The sequence below is a fragment of the Cryptotermes secundus genome, unplaced genomic scaffold (genome assembly GCF_002891405.2).
Source record: "Cryptotermes secundus unplaced genomic scaffold, Csec_1.0 scaffold395, whole genome shotgun sequence".
Taxonomy (NCBI): domain Eukaryota; kingdom Metazoa; phylum Arthropoda; class Insecta; order Blattodea; family Kalotermitidae; genus Cryptotermes; species Cryptotermes secundus.
Window position 1 is genome coordinate 1359666 of NW_019742967.1, and position 20416 is coordinate 1380081.

Below are 20416 nucleotides of genomic sequence, written 5' to 3' on the forward strand. Positions count from 1 at the left end.
AGCCCGTCTGGACGCTGCGGAGATGAGAAATATATTTTCCCTCTACCGGGACTCGAAGTGTGACCCATCGGCTGTTCAGCGCATAGCCAATCGTTATACCGACTGCGCTACCCCAGCACCAGTGAAATACACACAAAGTTTAATACGGAACATGTAAAGAGACACATGAGAAGGGATAATATTAAAATAGATCTTAAAGAAATATGGCGTGGCACTATGAGTTGGACGAAGCTGGTCACAAGAGGGCACAGTGGGGGCATTCCTGTGGACAGGTGACCTCAGCTCAGTGAGTTCGCCAGTTCCACGAACCCGACACAATCCGTGCAGTAGCGATATCACGTGCCACTTCATCTAGAACACGAAAGATGAAGGTAAAATTGTGTTCCTGTGCTTAACGAATTAAGTTTCACGCCCCGACCGTTCTTCTCCTGGGGAATGCGCCCCCGGTACCTAATAGATAGGAGGTTGGGTGAGCCCTAGAAGCGGTCTGGACAATTTGGCTAGAAGAAAAAAGTTTTCCCTACCGGAACTGGAACCCCGACTCGGTAGCCAGCAGCTATACCGACCGCTCCATCGCGGCTGCCCTGTATCTACAGTACGGAAAAATCATTTCCTTTATGTTTTCTTTCTTCGTCGGAAGCCTGCATCGAGAATACAGCCTACTCTGCACATGCAACTATCATTCCCCAGCATGCAGCTCAGTCCGTCTTGAGAGACTAACAGTCTCAAAGCATGCCTATGTATTACGAGCCCGAGGGTTCATTACTGTGGTCACAAGAGACGGGCGCTGGTCCCTATTCCGAGCCAGATGAATCCACTCCACACACCCCCACCTCTGTAACATTAACCTCTCAACTACGCCCAGATCTGTCACGTGGACGCTACAGGGCTCCCAACCGAACTGAAATCACTCAGTTTATGTTATGTTGGATTTGAGGTTCTACAGCCGCGGGTATGGGATGTGACGCCGTGTATATCGGTAAAAGTTTACCTACGTTTCGGAGGGTCGTACTGCCTCCATTTTCAGGGTCGAACATTAAGCCAAGAAACAAATCAACAAGATTCTAGCAGCAAGCATTGCTATCATCACGTCGCTCCGCCCGCCTGGCAGATGTAAGCAGGATGGGTAGTAGCATCGAGCCCAAGTGCGGCTGACGGTTCTCCCACAATCTGACACACATCCATCCTGATACCGCAGAACTTCTCTGGCAGCCAGTGAAAGTCCATGGCTCCGCTCTTTTCCCGCCAGAAGCACCTACTGTCTGTGCGAAGAATTAAATTGTTTCCTCTTATCAAGACAAGAATGAAAGCGCACACCTGTTGGGGGCACGAGTTACAAGCCGGAAGGTCGCGGGTTCAATTCCTGATGAGGCGGATTTGTTTTCAATTGACCTAACCCTTCCAGCCGCACTATGGCCCTGGGGTTGACTCAGCCTCTAACAGAAATGAGTACCAGGAATCTTTCTGGGGAAGTAAAGGGAGGCTGACCTCACCGCCATCTGTGAGCCGACTGTCTAGGGAAAATGTGGGAGCCTCGACGTCTCACAACCCTGTGGGCCTTCACAGCCTGTTACAGGGATAGCTTTACCTTTTACGTAGAGGGGCTGGCTCTTGTGAACGCGGTGATGAACCTTCCGATTCCATGTATAACAAGAAATTGCTTGACTAACTGAACAGTTTATAGGCCTACATGGTCTAGTGATTAATTAATTAAGCACAGGAGCTTTACGTTTTCACAGAACAGCTTAGTCCGTCAAGGTAACTTCTTTGCTTTCCTTCGGAAATCCCTGGCACTGGAACGGCGATAGCTGCCCAGTCATCCCCCCTTTTCTGTGCTGAACACCTGGCGCCCCGAAACACTTCAGTTCTCTACAATTCATGTACAATAAATAATAATTTTACAGCAACAAAAAGTATGTAGTTGTATGGAAGCGCACATCTCCGTCCTCACAGAATCAGTGGAGCCTGTTTTCAGCCACACGGGATCCACTTCACCCCCCACCCCCACCCCCTACTTCCCCAAGATAGTGTGCGCAGCCAGCAAAATCACCTCCGATTTCTGCCTGCTCCATGATAGTTTCTGGCTTGATCTATTCTTCGAGTCTGAAGATATAGGCGACATGTTACTCCGAAACGTCAGTTGAGTATCAACGGACTGCACAGCGTTCTATCCCAGCCGACAACCCCCACCCCCCTAAAGTAAAAGCAATGATTAACCAGAAGAGGACGTTTCTGTACATACCTGTGCGCATTCATAACGTTCGAACTCGCCTGTCCTCCCCTGCGTGCTACATGAACACAGTACTGACAATGAGGAGCTCGGTGTGACCCCAGCACGCGGGTATCTGCCGCCCCTCCGCTGATACCAACTTCCGCAATACATCCCCGGAGCAGGGGGCGTGTCATCGCTTTATGCTTCCACACTTGTTCATGACGTCTATTTCCGACTGCAAGCATAAGCTCCGCTCTCAAGGCCGTTGTAATAATACCTCATTGCGCAATGCAACTCAGTATTCAGAGGAAAATTTCCGTTCCTCATTCGGTTGATTAATTGCATAAATGGCGCATACCTCATTGCCTGGCTGGTTGCCTACACTGTGAAGGAGCTCAGTTCGAGGGTACTAACAGTCTCCACGTTTGGAAACGCACACCTGATATGGTTTCATTTGGTGTGTGGGACTGGCAATTAAACAGAGGCGTACCGCCGTCTCTTAGCAATTACAACTAACAATTCGTGGCTCTTCAGAAATATGAATAATGGCAGGTTGTTACCATGGGAACACACTAGTACCACAACGAAGAGTACACGCAACATGGTGCAACTGGAAGTTCACGGACGTTTCGATTCAACATACTGCCGCCATCTGCAGGGTCTAAGAATCATCTAAGCAAGCAGCCTGGGTTAGGGTCCGGAGATAACCAGCAGAAGCCAGAAGGGCTATGTCTCACAAATGGACATATGACACAAGGCAGCTTGGCTTAAGATGAGGGCAGTGCCCGTATGGTTCTCTGAAACGTCGGTGAAGTACTACCGGACCACACGGCGTCACATCTCACAGGTCACTGCTGTGAGAACCTCAAATCCGACATGTAAGCTTTCCATTTGTCTAACACGCGAATTGGTGGGTCTGAGGAAGGCCACGAAGAACCTCAGGACACGTGTGAGGAGTGACCAACTGGGACACTCACTGACTGCGAAGCGACTTTGTGCGCTGCCCGGCTGACCTGCGTCATGGGGTCGGGGGGACGTGGAGTACAGGGCACAGGGATGTCACCTGAGCGCACTGCGTCCACTGGAATCAGCTGCCGTTCGGATGGGACTCACACAGTTGCCAGAGAGGCAACCCGCAGTGCAACACGACACGGAGTAGCAGGGCCGTGCTGTACCCCACATTCGCACCCCTCTTATGATGAGTGGCGCTTGATGCACGCCAAAGAACTCAGAAAGAGAAAGCGATCGCGCCCTGGTTTGAAGTATATTATCCCGAAATTTTCCTGGATGAACTGAGGAAGACCAAGAAGTACCTGTGCCCGGTTATCTGGCCTTCGGACCGAGATTTGAACCCAGGAACTCCCCAATACAAAGCAAGAGGTACAGTAAAGTACCGTAATTATGTAACAATAAAGGCTTTGTCCGAGCAGCACATTCAAGCTTGGCAAAAACACTGCATTATGGCGGATGTACGTCAACTGTGGGCCGCGAACTGTGTCCGGCTAGCGATATCACAAATCGCCATCTCCGACAACAATGCGTTTCTCTCCCCCGCCCCCACCTACATAGCAAACACAAGGGCAGCTAGATTATCGGTTGAAAACAAAGCCCAATGTTTAGTATTTGTTTCAACAGAGTGGCCTCGGGTGCAAACAGACCTTACGGGTGATAATACGACTAATATGCAGCGTTGAAGAAACTAACTGGATATTTGTTTCGTTCTCTTCAGATAAAACCGTCATTACTTAAAAAAGTGGCTTTCAAACTGCGACCGAAAACCTTGTATATCGTAACTACTGGACAACAGAGATACTGGGGCTTCAGCCAACCTTGTACTGAATGAGTTCCGGGGGTAAGGCAGCCAGTGCGTGATGCTAACAACTCACCTCCATTCAGTCCCCCCATTTCGCTTACATCTTCACGGTGAGTAATTTAACTGAGGAGAGGGATAACTTTCTTATCATCTTAACGTCTCACGCTCATCTCTTTCGCAAAGGCTCTCATACTTCAGCTCAGGGGTCAATGGGTCACAGGGCAGAACGTAGGGACGTAATAGAGAAAAATACATAAATTCCCGTTATCAGTCGGTATAGTGACTATCTAGGAGCTGGACGATCGAGGGGCCGGAGTTCGAGTCCCGGTAGGGTCAAGACTTTTCTATTCTCCACAATGTCCAGACCTGATGTGGGGCCTACCCAGCCTACAATCCAATGGGTACCGTGGATAAAGCGGTAAGGGCGTGAAGCTGACCGCTCACCTCCAACTAGGGCCGAGGTCATGAAAATGCGGATCTATACATCCATTCATCCATACGCCTTCATGGCCTAGTGCACAGGGACAACTTTACCTTGTCACGTAACAGAGTCAGGGCAATTGCATCACGAACGATGTACTGAGCAACTTACCTCAGGCGCTAAACTTTTTGACTTTTATTCGGGGGGTAACGGGTTGGAATCTCGGCCCCAGTACCGACTATCGTGAATGAGCTTTTCCGCGTTTTTCCTCAGTCCCTCCAGATAATTGCCGCATTCGACGATACAGTCTAGATTATGACAGCATCGTTAAATAACACACAAAAGAATGTGAGGTGGGAGGGGCATGTAGCACGGAACGGAAATCAAGAATATTCTAGAGCGTTTCTTCGTAAAGGCTTGTTGTTCTTGTTGCTTTAAATACCGGACGATAGGATGGGATGGTATGGATTGGATTGAACTGGCTCAGGGCAGGGGCCAGTGGAGGGCTGCTAGGAAAACGGTAATGAAACTTCGAGTTCCATAAAATGCTGAGAAGTTCTTGAGTAGCTGCAGAATTGAGTTAACTACAGCACAGTCTGCTACTAGACGTTTCCTGGCAACGGCTCTTCCTCTGCCTCCGGCTCACGTCCTCTCGTTACTGATTCCCGTACGGAGGTAACTAAGCAGACTGAGCAGGTAGAACACACAGTTCTATTGTTGCGTGCGTTACCTAGCTACGGCCGCTGTGTGAAGAGTCGCCGCTTAGCAACGGCTCTATGCGCCACAGTATACTCGTACGTCCATAGCAAGAAGAAGCACGTCACTCAACAAGACAGTCTCTGTGCACTGATGCTCTCAAACACGAGAGATCTCGACAGTACCACGGGAAGCAAATTATGAACTCAAGACAAAACATCCCCCACCCTGCCAGTGGAATATCTCCATTTGCAGCCTGAAGGAACCGGTTTCTATTCTGACGCAGTAAACAACCCCCATAGGGATTTCATCATTCCCTTACGTAGCTCTGGAGTGGGATGAAGGGACGCCAAGCTGCTTCCTTGCCTGTTCATCCCAACTAGCAATTTATATTCCCTCTTCACCGCTACTTATTGGTACAGTATAGTTCAAGACAGCAGAAACAAGTTTCGCTTCATTTGCTGTGTGTGAGACACAATATCACGTGACTCGGTAAGCATTTGTAGTCACACGGCCGGCCGCAAGGCTGCGTTCTGAGTTCCGAGGGCTCCGTCCCATTACAAGCTATTTAACCTCTGCAGCTGACGCAAAAGGCAAAGTTAATACTGAAGCACCACGCCACGAACGCGTAGGGGTGAAGGGACAGCTTCACGCCCCAGCCGCTTTACCCATTAGCTGGCTGGGCCATGGAGCCGGTCCGGAAGCTGTAGAGTAGAGAAAAGTCTCTTGCCCATACGTCCAGGTCGTACTGTCATGAAGTAAACCATGCAATAAGCTGACGGTCTCCCGCAGCACGAGGTTCACGGCCAGCGGCGGCAGACAGTGGAGCTGTCAGAGCATTTACCGCATTGCACACAGTAGCCTCGGCCACGTGTAATCTCACATGCTGAAAGCGTCATTAAATAAAGCACAAGTAGCCCCCGGGGCGCTGCGCACTTGTTGTCACGTCACTCAACAAGGAAGCGAGCGCGAAATTCGAATGGCGAGACTCTGACGTAAGCAGGACAAGTACAAACCGCGGTGACCAGCAATTGGGGAGGGTGGCAGTTTCTTTGCACACGTCGCCTGACGGCACGCGTATGCTGTTTACTGACACTGAATGAACTGGGAAGGATTAGAGAAGAAGCGGTCGAAGCCTATTTCAAAGTTACCCTGGCATTTTCCTGGTAAAAGACTCAGGATATGTGGTTCACAGGCTCGAACCTGCTACTTGAGCTAACCTGACCAGGGATGTGCTTCCTTTTGTTCAGTTTCTTGCTTATTGATGCTCTGCGCGTCGAAACTGCATACCGTCGGCTGATAAAATGACTGATGAATGGGAAAGGATTTGGAAGGAAACATTCATGGCCTGTACAAGACACAATCACGGCATTTACTTGTAGGGACCGAGGAAAACCACGAAGAACGTCAGTCAGGATACCCAGCAACCCGGCCGAGATTCGAACCGAGGATCTACCGGATATGAGTCCTCCTTTAGAAGCTCATGGTTTCTCACCTCGCCAAGGACATCGCCATCTTTTGTGGAAGCTGAATGCTCGTTGCCATGTTCACAAGAGTCCACCACTTGACCCTGTACTGTCACATAAATTCAGTTCCTCACATGGAGTCTGCCAACCGGTCTTTTCCACTGAGATCCCTCTCACTTCTACCATGCGTGCTGCATGTCCTGCTAACGACTTCGCTGCACCAGCCCCGAACGAGGAAGCGTGCTGACACTACGCCGTGTGGGCATTCATGCTTAAAGCAATAGACATGCTCTGAGAGGTTACCGAATAAAACCACGAACAGTGCCATGTGTTAGTGAACTCGGGATACACGAAACCTCGCCGATGTTGACATGCGCGGGCAGCACACCCCTACAAGCCCCTGGCAGAACGTGGCGCCCGCCAGAAAATTATGTCGTGAGGTGAAAGTGTCAACTATGACTGATAAGGGAAGTGCTCTGCGCCGTTGCTTCCCACACCGACAGATATGGCTGAAATGCGTCATTTTGCTGCTGCGTGAACGCAGATCAGAGGGCTGCACGTGTGCAATGGCGCGGAGGAAGGACCCGCTCACCCAAGCACGACCTAAGTTCACGGAGTTGAATGATCTGATTTCGGAGAGGGTAAGTACGCCGCCGTCTGTCATGGCGCTCACTGACCTTGCAAGACGCCTGTTCACACTGTGACGCCATCGCATTGTACTGTTCGTTTATGGCTGTCAGTGTACGTTAACGTAGTACAGCGTCGAATGGTACAATCTTTCGTGAATAATTAATTTAAAAGGACCTGCAAGGGAACTGCAGCAACCCCCATAATATTCAAACCGAGTGGGTGCGCTACCCTTGTCACTTCAGAATGTAAGTCTGTATCAGTGGTACCCACAGGGGGCCTCTCCGAGCGCGCTATGATTGTAGTGACTTTAGACCACACATAGAGAAATTTGTATGACGTCATGAAGCCCATCCACCGCAGTACGAATTTACTAACAGTGAAGTGGCTACTAAGCGGCACTATCTTATTTTATTGTTGTTATCTTCCTTCGCGGGCCGTGCAAACCGCTGTTCTGAAGAAAGGGACACTGGTGACGAGTTTATGAAACCCGAGAAAGTTTGGGAACCATCGGTCTACATGATATCGTACCTCACACACTACGTCACCGCTACAAAGCCCAACCGGTTAATACTGTTTAGGGATACAGTCGCTGTTTATTGTGATAACCATACGAAACACAGATACACTCTGTGGGCAGAATGCAGACTTACTGAATATTAAGGGAAGTGGTACATATAGTGACCGCTGTGCTCTAAAAGGGATAAAACCTTCCACCAACGTAAAACTTACATAACCGTCTATAGGAACTTATCAGATGAGAAGTTGCGCTTTATGTTCCATGGGCCGACGCTACGTCACAGGGTTTCGTCCTTGTCCTGAATTGCAGATGGCTGCTAATTGTGCCGTAACCATTGTAAGAAAAGGCCCCCGTCATCGGCGTGTCGCTGTCTACAAGCGTGAGAACTGTCAGTTTAACATTTCCTACAGGCCCAACCAACTCTATAGGGTAGAGTACTTGGGAAGCTGATAGTCGATCAGCTAATAACGAAATTCCCCTATTTTATTGAAAATGAACATTTCTGTCGTGTTAATAAGAGCTCGCCGTTGGATTGTATGCCGAGCCGGAGGAATCCAATCAACACCTAGATTTTGCAGGTGGTCTCTTCTCTTCACATTTCTCAGCAGCTGACCCGTTCTAACGTCAGTGGCTGAGTGGCTTCTCCATATTCATCTGTGCAACCTGTAAGCGCCATCTTGATGCACTTCCCGGTAGCTCTGGCTGTACGAAGCACTTGGCCAACTTCCTGACCGGGTAACTGAGCCATCTCGTGAGCGTTGGGCCGTGTAAAGTGAGCACGGCACGTCCTGAATCTGCGGCTGCGGACAGACGACAGTGGGTGGTCCTCCAACATGGAACTAACAGTGTTGCACATAGGTGCGTGAGAGAGAAGTGCGCACAAATCATTGGAAGGAAATCCTGAAAATGACCACTAGGAAGATATAGACGTAGATGGGAGGAGCCGAAAGAACGCAGTAAAATCGTCTCGAGCTTCTTCCAGTCATCATTCCCCGAGTTCTGCAATAGCTGACAGGCAGTACATTATCACATTCCAGCTCCGTCCCTGTCCCGACACTTGGCTAGTTACCCAGAGGTCTTTGGGAACGTTTGCTTTACTAGCCCTTCGCTTTTATGTCATTTTGCAATTGTAATACTGGAATGTGTGCATTCCTGCCCCTCAGCCGCTTATGACGTTTACTGGAAATCGAGAGTGCTACTGTCCTTGGACCCGCTTGGTGACTTGGTGACCACGGTCCGCCAGCGCACGCGTGTTCTAAACAGGGGACGTGGAAACTGAGATTTGAGGTTCTCACAGCAGTGTGTGACGTGTAGTCTGATAGATAATTACAAGCGTTTCCCCGTAAGTTTCTGCTTCCATCTTCAGGGTAGAAGAATTTCGTGCGAGGATGGCTTCCATCTAAATTATATTTAAAAACTGAGATACTGCCTCACAGAGGACACACTGCGTCTCCGTACCAACGACCAACTGGTTGAAGGGAAACAATTGCTTTTTGTTGTAAGAATCATACGGAACACGTAAAACAACGTGTGGGTAAAATGCACATATTTGAATACTAAATCAGGTGGTACATATAGAAACCATTTTATTTCAAAGGGTTTCATTAAACACGAACAGCGTTGTCCCTGTGCTTAATTAAACCCCACGCCTTAAAAACGTATGTGGGACAGAAGGTAGACAACTAGACGTGGCTGAGTGGTTAGTTTCACGTTCCAGCTGTTCTACAGCCGTCGAAAGAGTTCCAGGTGGAGCCGAGAGCGGGTCCGGACGGTGAGGAGAAATCTTTTCTTGACGCCGGAAATGCAACCCTGATTCGTAAACTCATACAACATTACGAGAACGGACGGATGGACCCCTAATCGCTTCCTTCTCTGCATGCTGAAAATAGAGCATTTTAGGGTCACTTGTCTCCTTTGCAGAATGGCGGGAAGGCGTTGTTCGCAACGGACGAGTGGTTCGCAGCTGCTGAGAACCTCATCAAGGTGAGTTATGGTACGAGATGCCTGTCTCTTCAGGGTCAAAGGGACTTCTGGCCTCAAGGTAAGGCAGCACTCACACATCAGACCGAAATCTGAACAGTTTTGTGTTCGGATTTTGTAACAGGTGTAATATGAATGCTGATATGACAGCCTGAGTGTAGGGCGCGCTTGCGTGTTGCAGGCCGGGGAGCCGGAGTGGCGTCCAGACGCCTTCACAGACAGTGGCAAGTGGATGGACGGCTGGGAGACGCGACGCAGGAGGATTCCCGGACACGACTGGGCCGTCATCAGACTGGGTCAGTGTTCCCGCACCACCGAACGCAACATATGCCTGGTTTGTTGAAGTTAACCGGCGTTTCGGGCAGTATGTCGCCGCCATCTTCAGTGTCAGAGAGTAAGTCAAGAAACCGGAATTAAGCATGCAGCAAGCTGAAGACTGGGGTGACATGTTCCTTCGAAACGTCGGCTGACGTGGAACTCTTCAACATGACATGTTTGAGAACTCCACTACACCTCGTGTAGTCGCACAGTGTGTTCCACAAGTGCAGTACCGTCCAGCCCTAGTTTTGTTACTCAATTTGCCTAATACCAGAACACAAATCTATCAAACCCCTCTTGTAGAGAGCAGGCGACATTGAGACCTGGGGTAGGGGTTAGACCCTGCCAGGATCCAGAGCCTTAAGAGGGCTTTTCTTGCTTAGTCCAAATGTAACAATATATATTATTAATATTGTTATCCCTGTACCATAATTAATCTGTGACACACACACATAAATAGACTCTCATAAGGTGACTCCGGGCTGCCCACAAACATCAGAAGAATTTTGTGCCATTCTGCCGCTTCACAGTTTCTGCTCTAGGCTTCTTTGCATTGACGTTCAGGGTTAGCACAGGGTGGGATAGGACGAAGGTTTCTTTTTCTGTGGGTCGTTTAATGATGCTGTCAGCACTGACAGTATGATGCATTAAATGCCAGGATGATTAATGAACATGGATCAGTTGGTGCAATGAAAACCACCTCTTTGTCCATCACAAATGCAATATGACGTAGCCTAGGAACGAACCAATGCCACCACAGTGGTCCTGCTTGAGATTCAAACCGAGCACACCGTGAACATAAGTTCAGAGCGTTACCACAAGACAAACCCATGCTGCATTCCAGCCCCCAGAAATTAAGCAATAAACATACTCGTGTGTCTGACTTATGCAGCACATATAACAGTAGGCATACACAATGCTAATTCTCACCTCTGTGTAAAGTGGCATGGCTAGGAATAGCCCTGCAGTAACGGGATTGCCTTTAGCAGGATCACAGACACTTCTCTGCATAATCACAGGCATTTCTGCTTGTCATTTCAAATGACTGTCGGTAGAGAATTTAACATTGTATGTATTTATGTTATAAAGTAGGTGTGCTGTATGTTCATGTTATCTAGCACACATAAAAATGTAACCAATCACCTGTTTCTTACTGCGGACCTAAGAGAGACGACCCAAAGATATGAAATGTAGTGGCCACGACTGTAAACTGGTGTACAAGAATTGTGGTAGAGTTTTTGGGTGCAATTCAAATCCTCATCCCCAATATGTGGACAGGTGTTCCAGGTGTGCTGCACGGACTCACCGTGGACACCGCATTCTTCACAGGCAATTACGCACCTCGCTTCTCTCTACAAGCTGCCAACCTTACACCAGAAGTTAAGTTCCTTGCATATGCAAATGCCAAATTCAAAGGAAATGAGTGATTGTGAGTCCCACATAGCAGGCCTGTAATGGCACGCCGCTGGATGAAGCACGGTTTTGTGCCAGACTGAACAGCAAAACAGTGAAGAAGATGCGCGGGGAAGGACTCTGCTAATTTGGCAATCAAGGAACCAGACATGTGTAACAGAGGATGACATCACAGAGTTGTGTTCTAACAATCTGTGCTGTTTATTTGACTACAAATGTAGGAATTACATGATATCACAACACAAGAGGAGTCTCTGACATTCCCATAAAATTTATGAGCACACAAAGCACATTAATATTGCGGGCCAGGTATAAGAATTTACCTGTTTCAATATGTTGTCTATTTCTCTTCCAGAGGAGGCAGAAATCCCCCATTGGAAGAGTAAGCTTGGAGGTGCTGCCACTCCCGAGATGCTCAAGCAAATATCTGGACTACAGTCTCAAGTAAGACTCAGTTCTAAGTTAAGGCTCACTCCAAGCATTGTCTAATTGAGACATCAAATCTGTATTGGATTGCATGCCTGATTAACCTGGGGTTCGTGAGTAGAACTCACATCTACACATGGTTCGTTGGCTTTATCCAGTTCATGACTGCTCTAATCATTAAACAGAACCATCATGTGAGCCAGCATTGTTAAAGTAGCAGCAATGGAAGAGGAAATGGAACTAGCAAAGTTACGAAGTCACGTCCTTATGTCTTCAGTGCCTTCGCAGTGAAAAGCATAAGAACTGTCCCCTACAGCTTTGCTGCCTTTCGTCTGCCAAACTGAGTTGTATGAGATTTTGTTTCCAGTCAAATTATGGAACAGATTCCTTCCTGAGCTGCTTCCCTTCTCTGGTTCAGTCCTGTGTTCACAACAGCCTGCCACTGGACCCCTACCCAGTCAGCCCGTACAAGTACACACTGTTTTCCTGAGACCCACTTTTATACCACTCTCTCATCTACGTCTCTCTGTGGGTTCTTTGCCTTCAGGCTTCCTAACCAAAATTTGTATGCATTTCCCATTTATTTCATGAAATTAAATTATGATATCAAATAGATGTTGGAGAAATTTGGTAAAGCAGAAAGCCTTTCAAAATGTGTGAAACTGCCATGTTCTCTGTCACAAGAACATAAACACAAAGACAGATGACATTACCAGTAAGTGTATAAGGTTATGGGGGTGATGGGAAATGGTAAAACTAGCTGGGCAGTAGTGCACTCCACTGAATTCATATGGAATGCAGTTCCTAATGCCAACATTTGACACACTTTATTCTGTGCACTGCATACAAAATATTTTGGGTTGGCCTGTAACATGATTTCTGCAGTGCAGCTCCAAATTGACTTCCATCTCCAAACCATATGATATACATGCACAGCAAAACCAGTGAGGAAAAGTAAATGGTTTTGCCAGTTTCACACTTGCATTACCATCCTGAAGCATGGAACAATGTCAAGACTGCAATGAACAGGACTGGGAAGTGCTGGTTCCAATGACGAAGCTCCATGCAGGGCATGAGGACACTCGGTACAACTACCACGCCATAGACAACAGGGGATCCTGGACTCATGTTCGCCTTAACATCTACCCTGATGGTGGCATTGCAAGACTGAGGTTGTACGGTGAGGCACGCCCAAACTGGAAAGATGTGAGCCCTGATGAGGTAAGAACTCGCTCTAAATCTGCAGTTCTGTACTGTTTATAGTTCAAAATGTTTTCCTGAGCAGTCCTTTTAGATTTTTTTGTACTACTGAGATGTTAATGGAAGTTCAGTTGTTAAAAGCATACAAGAATATTCCAAAGAAGTGCTCCCCCCTCCAATTTTACTGCTAAAGCACAGAAAACATTATGCAGGAAGATGTCTCAAGCTTCTGAAGCCTCAACATATGACATAAACTCAGTTTGTGCCTCACAGAAAACACTACCACCATTTCCAACTGGTTAATGCTGTTAAGAGAAATAATCACTGTTTATTGTGAGAATCATATGAAACACATAAATACACTGCATGGGAAAAATAGTGTACTGTAATGCCAAAGCAGGTGGTAGATGTAGGTACCATTCAACTGCAATTTCATCACATGTGATTGTCACATCATATAATGTTCTTCACAGCCTACAGATCTCATAGCAATGGTTAACGGCGGTACATGCCTGGGGTATAGCGATGCTCATTACGGGCACCCAAGAAACATCATACGCCCAGGACGAGGCGTCAACATGGCTGATGGCTGGGAGACAGCAAGACAGCTGGACAGGCCGAGTATATTAGAAGGTAACTTCATAATTTTTGAGTAGACTGGTATTTCTGTTTGTCTAATGTTACCTAACCGTTCCTTGCGCTTCACACAGTTATGAGCTACAGACCATGCATTATAAAGTACATATCGTTATGTCCCCTTCAGCCTATTCTCTTGTTTAACATTATCTTGATTTAAAGTCTTGCATTTTCTGATTTCATTTCTTTCTGCCTAATCTTCTACACCTCTCACAATTTTACCTTTGTAACTTTTATTTTACTGTTGGATTTTTCATTAGAAAATTATCCTTTTGCTGCCTTTATTAACACAGAAGGCTGCAATGCGATTCCAGCACTATAATTTGTTAAAATATCGGTGGCAAACTGTTCTGTAAGAAGGGCTGAATTGCGCACAGACTTGTTGACAGGGGAATGTAACTGTGTGCAGAAGTGTGGGGTCAATATGAAGACGTCTGTCTTCATGTGGTCCACTGGAAGTCAACCGATATTCTGAAGGAACATGTGGCCTCCATCTTCAGGGCCGAAGAATGAGCCAAGCAAGAAACCAGCATTAAGGCAGGTGGCAAGTAGAGGCCTTCACACGGCCAACTTGCTTTACTTATTTCTCGACCCTGACGATGGAGGTGACACGTTCCTCCCAAAAGTCAGTTCACTTTCAACAGACTACACGGTGTTATAACCCAGAAGACAGAAATCTTCATAAGCACTGCTGTGAGAACCTCAAAGCCTGCACGTGGTATCAGTACGCATACACACATACTGCCCCATGTTCTCAGTTCAGAATTCCATCTGTTCTGAGACAATGATCATATGGGATGTGACACCATATGGTTCTGTAGGTAGCTGGAACCTGATCTTCCATCTTCAGGGTTGAAGTAATCTTTATAATTTGTATTCAGCAACTATCATTAGAATGGTCAATTGCTGAGATGGACTGAGCATGTAGCACACACAGAAGAGAAATTCATGCAAAGTTTTGTTAGGCAAACATAGGAGAGGCTATTAGAAAGACCCAGGCATAGATGGTAGGATAATACTAAAAGAAACAGGATAAGAGGGTGTGGACTGGAGTCACCTGGCTCAAGATAGGGAATGGGGACAAGCCCTTGTGTAGTGAATCTTTTGGTTGCATACAGTGCTGAGAACTGTCTGAGTGGCTAAGCAACTACTGGGATCTCGAGAACTCAGCTGCAAATACTCAATCAGTTCATCACGGAAACCTCACACCTCATGTCACTGAGGCAGTTCAGAACTAATATTCTAATATTATAGGTAAAGGTAAAGCTGTCCCTGTGCTTAACTAATTAAGCACTACACCATGAAGGCGTATGGGGAAGTGTATATATAGACCCACATTTTCTTGACCTCAGAACTAGCTGGAGGTGAATGGTCAGCTTCACACCCTGGCCGCTTTACCTGGTATCCACTGTATCGGAGGTTGGGTGGACCCCAGAGCCAGTCTGAATGATGTGGAGAAGAGAAAATTCTTGAACCCATTGGGACTCAAACTCTGATCCCTCGGTTGCCAGCCCATAGCCAGTCGCTATAGCAACTATGCCACCCTGGCTCCGTTCTGTGATTATAAGAAAAGATAAATCCTTCCGAAGAATCAATTTACAAATAAACACCTCAAGCCAACTTATCAGGAAAATGACTGAATATAATATTAGGAAGCTGTCTGTTTCACAGCTGACAGTGATGGAATGCTGCAAATGCCAGGCTGCGAGTGGGCGGTGTTTCAGCTTGGCCATTGTGGCTACATCACGCACATTGAAGTTGACACATACCACTTCAAAGGAAACTATCCTGACTCAATTCGCATTGAAGGAACCACAGAAAAGCCACATGGAGACTGGGGACAGGCAACATGGTACACCCTGCTTCCACCTCAGAAGGTATGTCTGTCACAAGGGTATGGACAAGACGGGTTGCCCACAGGTACGATCAGCTAGGAACAGGTGTCAGTCTGTCCACTGTATGCAGGCAGCTGTGTTGCAGACAGATGCACAGCTGACTGCAGCATCTGATTTTACACAGCACTCTTGTAAAGCAATCATGGAGTGAGGAAGAATCCCACTTTCACCCTGCCACATAAAACCACAGTCCCAGTACTGTGGGGTTGCCAGCCTCACTTTAATCTTGGGGTAACAGTCTATCAGCCAGTAACAGATTTTCAGTCTCCCAGTTCTGCGGAGCTGGTTTTCTTATTTTATGTCTACCTTACAATATATTGGCCTGCAAAAGGACATGTGCTCTGGGCAGATGAAACTGACTGAAGGCCATGCAGAAAATGTCTTCCTATTTTTTTTATTGCTAGTGGGGTGGGACTAAGTCCCTTGTACTGCGGCCACTTCTGGCCTATTGCACCAGCCCCAGATGATAGGTGAGGGTGATTGTGGAGCAATTGGTGGAATGAAGATTGGCAGGGGAAACCGAAGTACTTGTAGAAAACCTTCCCCAGCGCCATTTGTCCACCACAAATTCCAATTGACCAGACCCGGGATCAAACCTGGGCTGCCACGGTGGGAAGCCAGAGACTAACTGCTTGAGCTATGGTGTGGCCTAAATGTCTTCCTCAGTTTCTATCTGTTTTACATGTATTTTTATAATGTCCAGGTTTCCTCTAAAATTAAACCTGTACTTACATTGCAGCTGTGCCCTCATACGCAACATTTCTACAGCGAGAAGAATCTGGAAACAACGGGGTCGTTCATGTACATCCGGGTGACAATAGCCCCTGATGGGGGTATCAGTCGTCTCAGGCTCTGGGGCTACCGCCACAACAGCACATAACAGCATTATGAGGGGCTGTGAGGCTAACTGTAATCCTGCTAGGTTGGGGCACGCTACAAGCCCCGAGAAATTAAATTGTCTAAAAAATGAGTAAAAATATTGCTTTCTCAGTAGTTTCCTGAAAGTTGTATGAGGTGTTAACAAATTAGCACTCTATACTGACAAGATGTATGCTAACATTGGCAAGATAAGCGTCACTTTAGCATGAACCTGAAATGGCAGTCATGTATTAATGGGTGACCCAAGAAAATATAAAAAGTTACAGCCATGTTGTCTGCCATATTAGCACTGCCAGACTGGTTTCTTGCTTGGCTTACTCCTCAGCCCTGAAGATGGAGGGAAGCTGTTCCTCCAGTTTCATCAGACTACACAAAATTATCTGTCAGAGGACAGATTTCTTAATGTGAGAGTACTTAAGCAGTAGCAGGTAACCCAAGTTTTCATGCAGAACAAAAGGATGGATACTGTTTGAACAAGTCCACAAGGTTAAGCTTTCTGTTTTAGTTTTCAAAAATGAAATATCTAAACCCTTGAAAGGTCAGGCTCTGGGTTTTGTTTCTTATAAATAAATTTCTATGGCTGGCAGGGATACGGTAGGAGACAACATGGTGTTGAAATGTTAGTTACCTGTCACCCACTGACACACACGTACCCCAAATTTTCTTCTTACTTACTGCAGCAAACACACACACAGTGCCCCATCCTGATGAATTTGTGCTCCATGTACCGAGCCCCTAACCCGCCACTGAGGTCACTTTGTACCTGCAGTTGCTAGACCTTAATGAAACAAGCAGACAGAAAAGAGCAGTTGGGCTAAACTGTAAAGGAAAGGGATCTATTGGATGTCCCAGAAGAAGATGGTTTCGCTAAGAACTAGAAGAGAGCAAAGGTGAGGGGAAACAGTGGACAGAAAATCAGAAAGGAAAGATCATGGGAACTGAGAAGAGAGTGCAGACTTTTCATCCAGGAGTCCATGCAAAACAGAAACAATGCTACAAGATGTAGAGGTCACGTTATGTAAGTCGTCCCGACTCACTTTAATCTTAACATAGCTATAAGTGTCATGGTTATCGTTACCAGACACAAGGCATACTTGTAGAGGGTACCTACAAATATGTTGAAGAAGCTGACAGGGGGCAGTCCTTCAGTTGGGACTTAAGAGTGGATTCACGTGGCTCAAGAGAGAGTCTGCTGGGGGGCTCTTGTGAACACAGGAATGAACCTTAGATTCCATAAATGGTGAGGAATTTCATGACTAGATGAGCGAGTATTGTCTTCTCAAGGACTTGGACCCAAAACATTTTCATCCCACAACGCAGTGGTTTCCAAAGTGTGGGGGTGCAACCCCCTGGGTGATGGTCAACTATTTGGTCCTATCAGATATTCTGGAAAAGTGATATATATAGCAGTACTGAACTGATGATAACTATGTTGGGGATTGATTGTTTAATTTCTAGCATTTGCAAAATATTTATAAATATTAATTAATAAAGACCCAGAATGTGTTAATGTTAAAAACATGCATATTGAAGGAAACCACTCTCCACATAGGAAGTTAAGAAGGGGCACACAATGAAATTTTTGCTACGCTTGGGGGGTTGCAATTATGCACAGCTTGGAATTCACTGACTTTGCATTTCAACAAAGCAAGCTACACAAACAGTGACTGAGAACCCCGTTAACATTTTCAGTAGACAAGGAACTTCAAATACACTCAACAGATGACCATTCAGCTTATATTTACACAAATGTCTGAAGCAAGAATACAAGCAGTGTTACAATTACAGGCTGTGTGAAGCAGATTGTATTACAAGCGTCACTTCCTTTCCTTCTGGTTTCTTTGAGTTGTAGCGACTGAAATACAGCATGCCCCAGTGACTCACACGCTGATTTCCCACTTTCTGGTTCTCACAATTTCAGCAGCAACTGTCACCATTTCCCTAACCAGCCCTTCTGATGTCACAAGCACATTCTGCTGACTCCTGGACCCCAGGGTGCACTTGCTGGGTGGACCACTACATTTCTTCAAAACCTTAGCTGATGCATGAAATTCTCGTGCTCCTGTCTGTCGAAGAATTTCCCCAATGTTCACTTTTGTGATTCCTGCACCAGGCATGATAATAATTCGTCCATTTGCATTCAAAACTAATTTCTTTATAACAGGAATTCCTTCACTTGCTGTTAACTCCTGTCCGCTGGTCAGAAGACGGGAAAATCCAGCCTCTATGACAGCAGGTAGAGCCATGCGGATATCATGACACACATCAAATGCTCGATGGAATGTGGCTGGCAGAGGCGACACTACATCCATGATTTCCTTGCAGACATTCTTGTCTATCTCACCAGATGGAGTCAGAGCTCCAAACACAAATCCATCCGCACCCAAGTTCTTTAATATGCTAGCATCATGTTTCATAACCTCAACTTCATAACATGAATACACAAAATCTTCACCCCCACGAGGACGCAACATTACAAATACTGGTATTGTTACAAGAGATTTAACAATCTGGAGCATTCCTGGAGAGGGGGTGAGCCCACCTTCACTCAAAGCTGCACACAACTCCAGACGAGACGCTCCCCCATTGTAAGCATTCAGAGCAGACTCCACACTGTCAACACACACTTCCAGCATTGCGCTCTGCAATAGAAAGAACAGACACACATTATTACTGGCATCCAGAAATGAATGGCCCAAATCAAGGATCCTCACTGCCAGGCGTGGAAATTTAAACATTATTTTATTTCTTTTTTAAAGTAAAAAAAACACACAAAAAAAAACAGATTTCTGTGGCATATCTGTTAACATATGTCTTAAGTTTAAGTGTGTAAATTTCACATCAAATCAATAGTGAATATATATCTAAATTAATTAACAATTCTGTGGAAGGCGGGATGGCTTAGTCGGTACAGCGACGAGCTACGGGACTCGACGGCTGGGATTCGATTCCCGGCAGGGACAGGAGATTTTTCTGTTTAGCCTCTAGACAGGCTCTGGGGCTGACCCAGCCTCCTGGGTACCGGGGACTCTTTCCCCAGGCACAAGGCAGTCGGGGCATTAAACACAACAAGTAATATCTAAAAAACTGAAATATTCAATGCATTGCCGACTACTATTGCACCATAACCTCAACACAACATCTTACCTTCACTCCACTCCGTCGCCTCCTACGCCAATAACATGCTACAATACTGGCAACATAAAGTGAATGTACCCTCCAAGATAACATGAGGTACAAATGTACCACCATTCCTTGCGTTCGGCTGTTTCATAAAGTGTTCACCAGAGTCCATCACTAGACAGCCAAGTGAATAGATGCCATATATTGTGGCCCCTTTTCTAGGAGATCCAATCGGAATAGGGCACCCAGAAAATTTCGTTTCAAATTTGCGTTGAAGCCGTTTAAGAATATTTTACGGAGCGCCAAAGAGCATTCAGAATAGAAGGATTCAGTTTGTATGCGTAATACTAACTTCTGTTAATACTGTTTGATATATTTCCTACTTTTTTCAACTTTGATTATTTTAAACCGGGTGGGGGTATATAGGGTCTCCTTCCCCGCCAGCATTATTTAAAATGTTATAAGAATTTCAGACGAGCAAAAACAAATGCATCTGTGCTACTAGCAGGTACGCTATACAAAACCTCTTCAGTTCTAATTCCTGTTTCCTCTCTCTTTTTCGAACGCCCAAAATCCATCAAATGCCATTAAATTTAGTATCTGTTGCACTTTGTTTTGGATAATGTCACTTGAACTTCGTGAAGACACAAAATATTACTGGAGCGAATTGTCGTGTCAGAGCAGGCCAGTAAGTTAGCAAGTGCGAGACTGGTGCACTGTGTCAGACACTAATGGCAGGATTTCCTGATGAACGAGGATCCTTTGGGTTCTGTAAGGAAGAAACTTCTTTA

General features: G+C 46.3%; 3 protein-coding genes across 3 annotated transcripts in view; 1 reads left to right on the forward strand and 2 right to left on the reverse strand.

Annotated features, from left to right (window-relative positions):
* Window positions 1-2382, reverse strand: part of LOC111873504 (ABC transporter G family member 20) — a 108392-nt gene extending 106010 nt beyond the window's left edge. Inside the window, exon 1 of the mRNA XM_023868275.2 lies at window positions 2243-2382. The gene's annotated coding sequence lies outside the window, so the exon portion shown is untranslated. The remainder of the gene's footprint in view (window positions 1-2242) is intronic.
* Window positions 2383-6979: 4597 nt separating this feature from the next.
* Window positions 6980-18139, forward strand: LOC111873522 (allantoicase-like). Its single transcript, XM_023868300.2, has 10 exons — window positions 6980-7249; window positions 9473-9526; window positions 9676-9738; window positions 9917-10031; window positions 11332-11432; window positions 11824-11910; window positions 12922-13113; window positions 13566-13725; window positions 15400-15605; window positions 16363-18139. The coding sequence occupies exons 1-10, from the start codon at window positions 6980-6982 to the stop codon at window positions 16501-16503; spliced, it is 1389 nt and encodes a 462-aa protein (XP_023724068.2). The 3' UTR covers window positions 16504-18139.
* Window positions 18140-18225: 86 nt separating this feature from the next.
* Window positions 18226-19833, reverse strand: LOC111873517 (copper homeostasis protein cutC homolog). Its single transcript, XM_023868293.2, has 2 exons — window positions 19650-19833; window positions 18226-19144 (listed from the first exon to the last, which is right to left on the reverse strand). The coding sequence occupies exons 1-2, from the start codon at window positions 19752-19754 to the stop codon at window positions 18383-18385; spliced, it is 867 nt and encodes a 288-aa protein (XP_023724061.1). The 5' UTR covers window positions 19755-19833; the 3' UTR covers window positions 18226-18382.
* Between the last annotated feature and the right edge of the window lie 583 nt (window positions 19834-20416).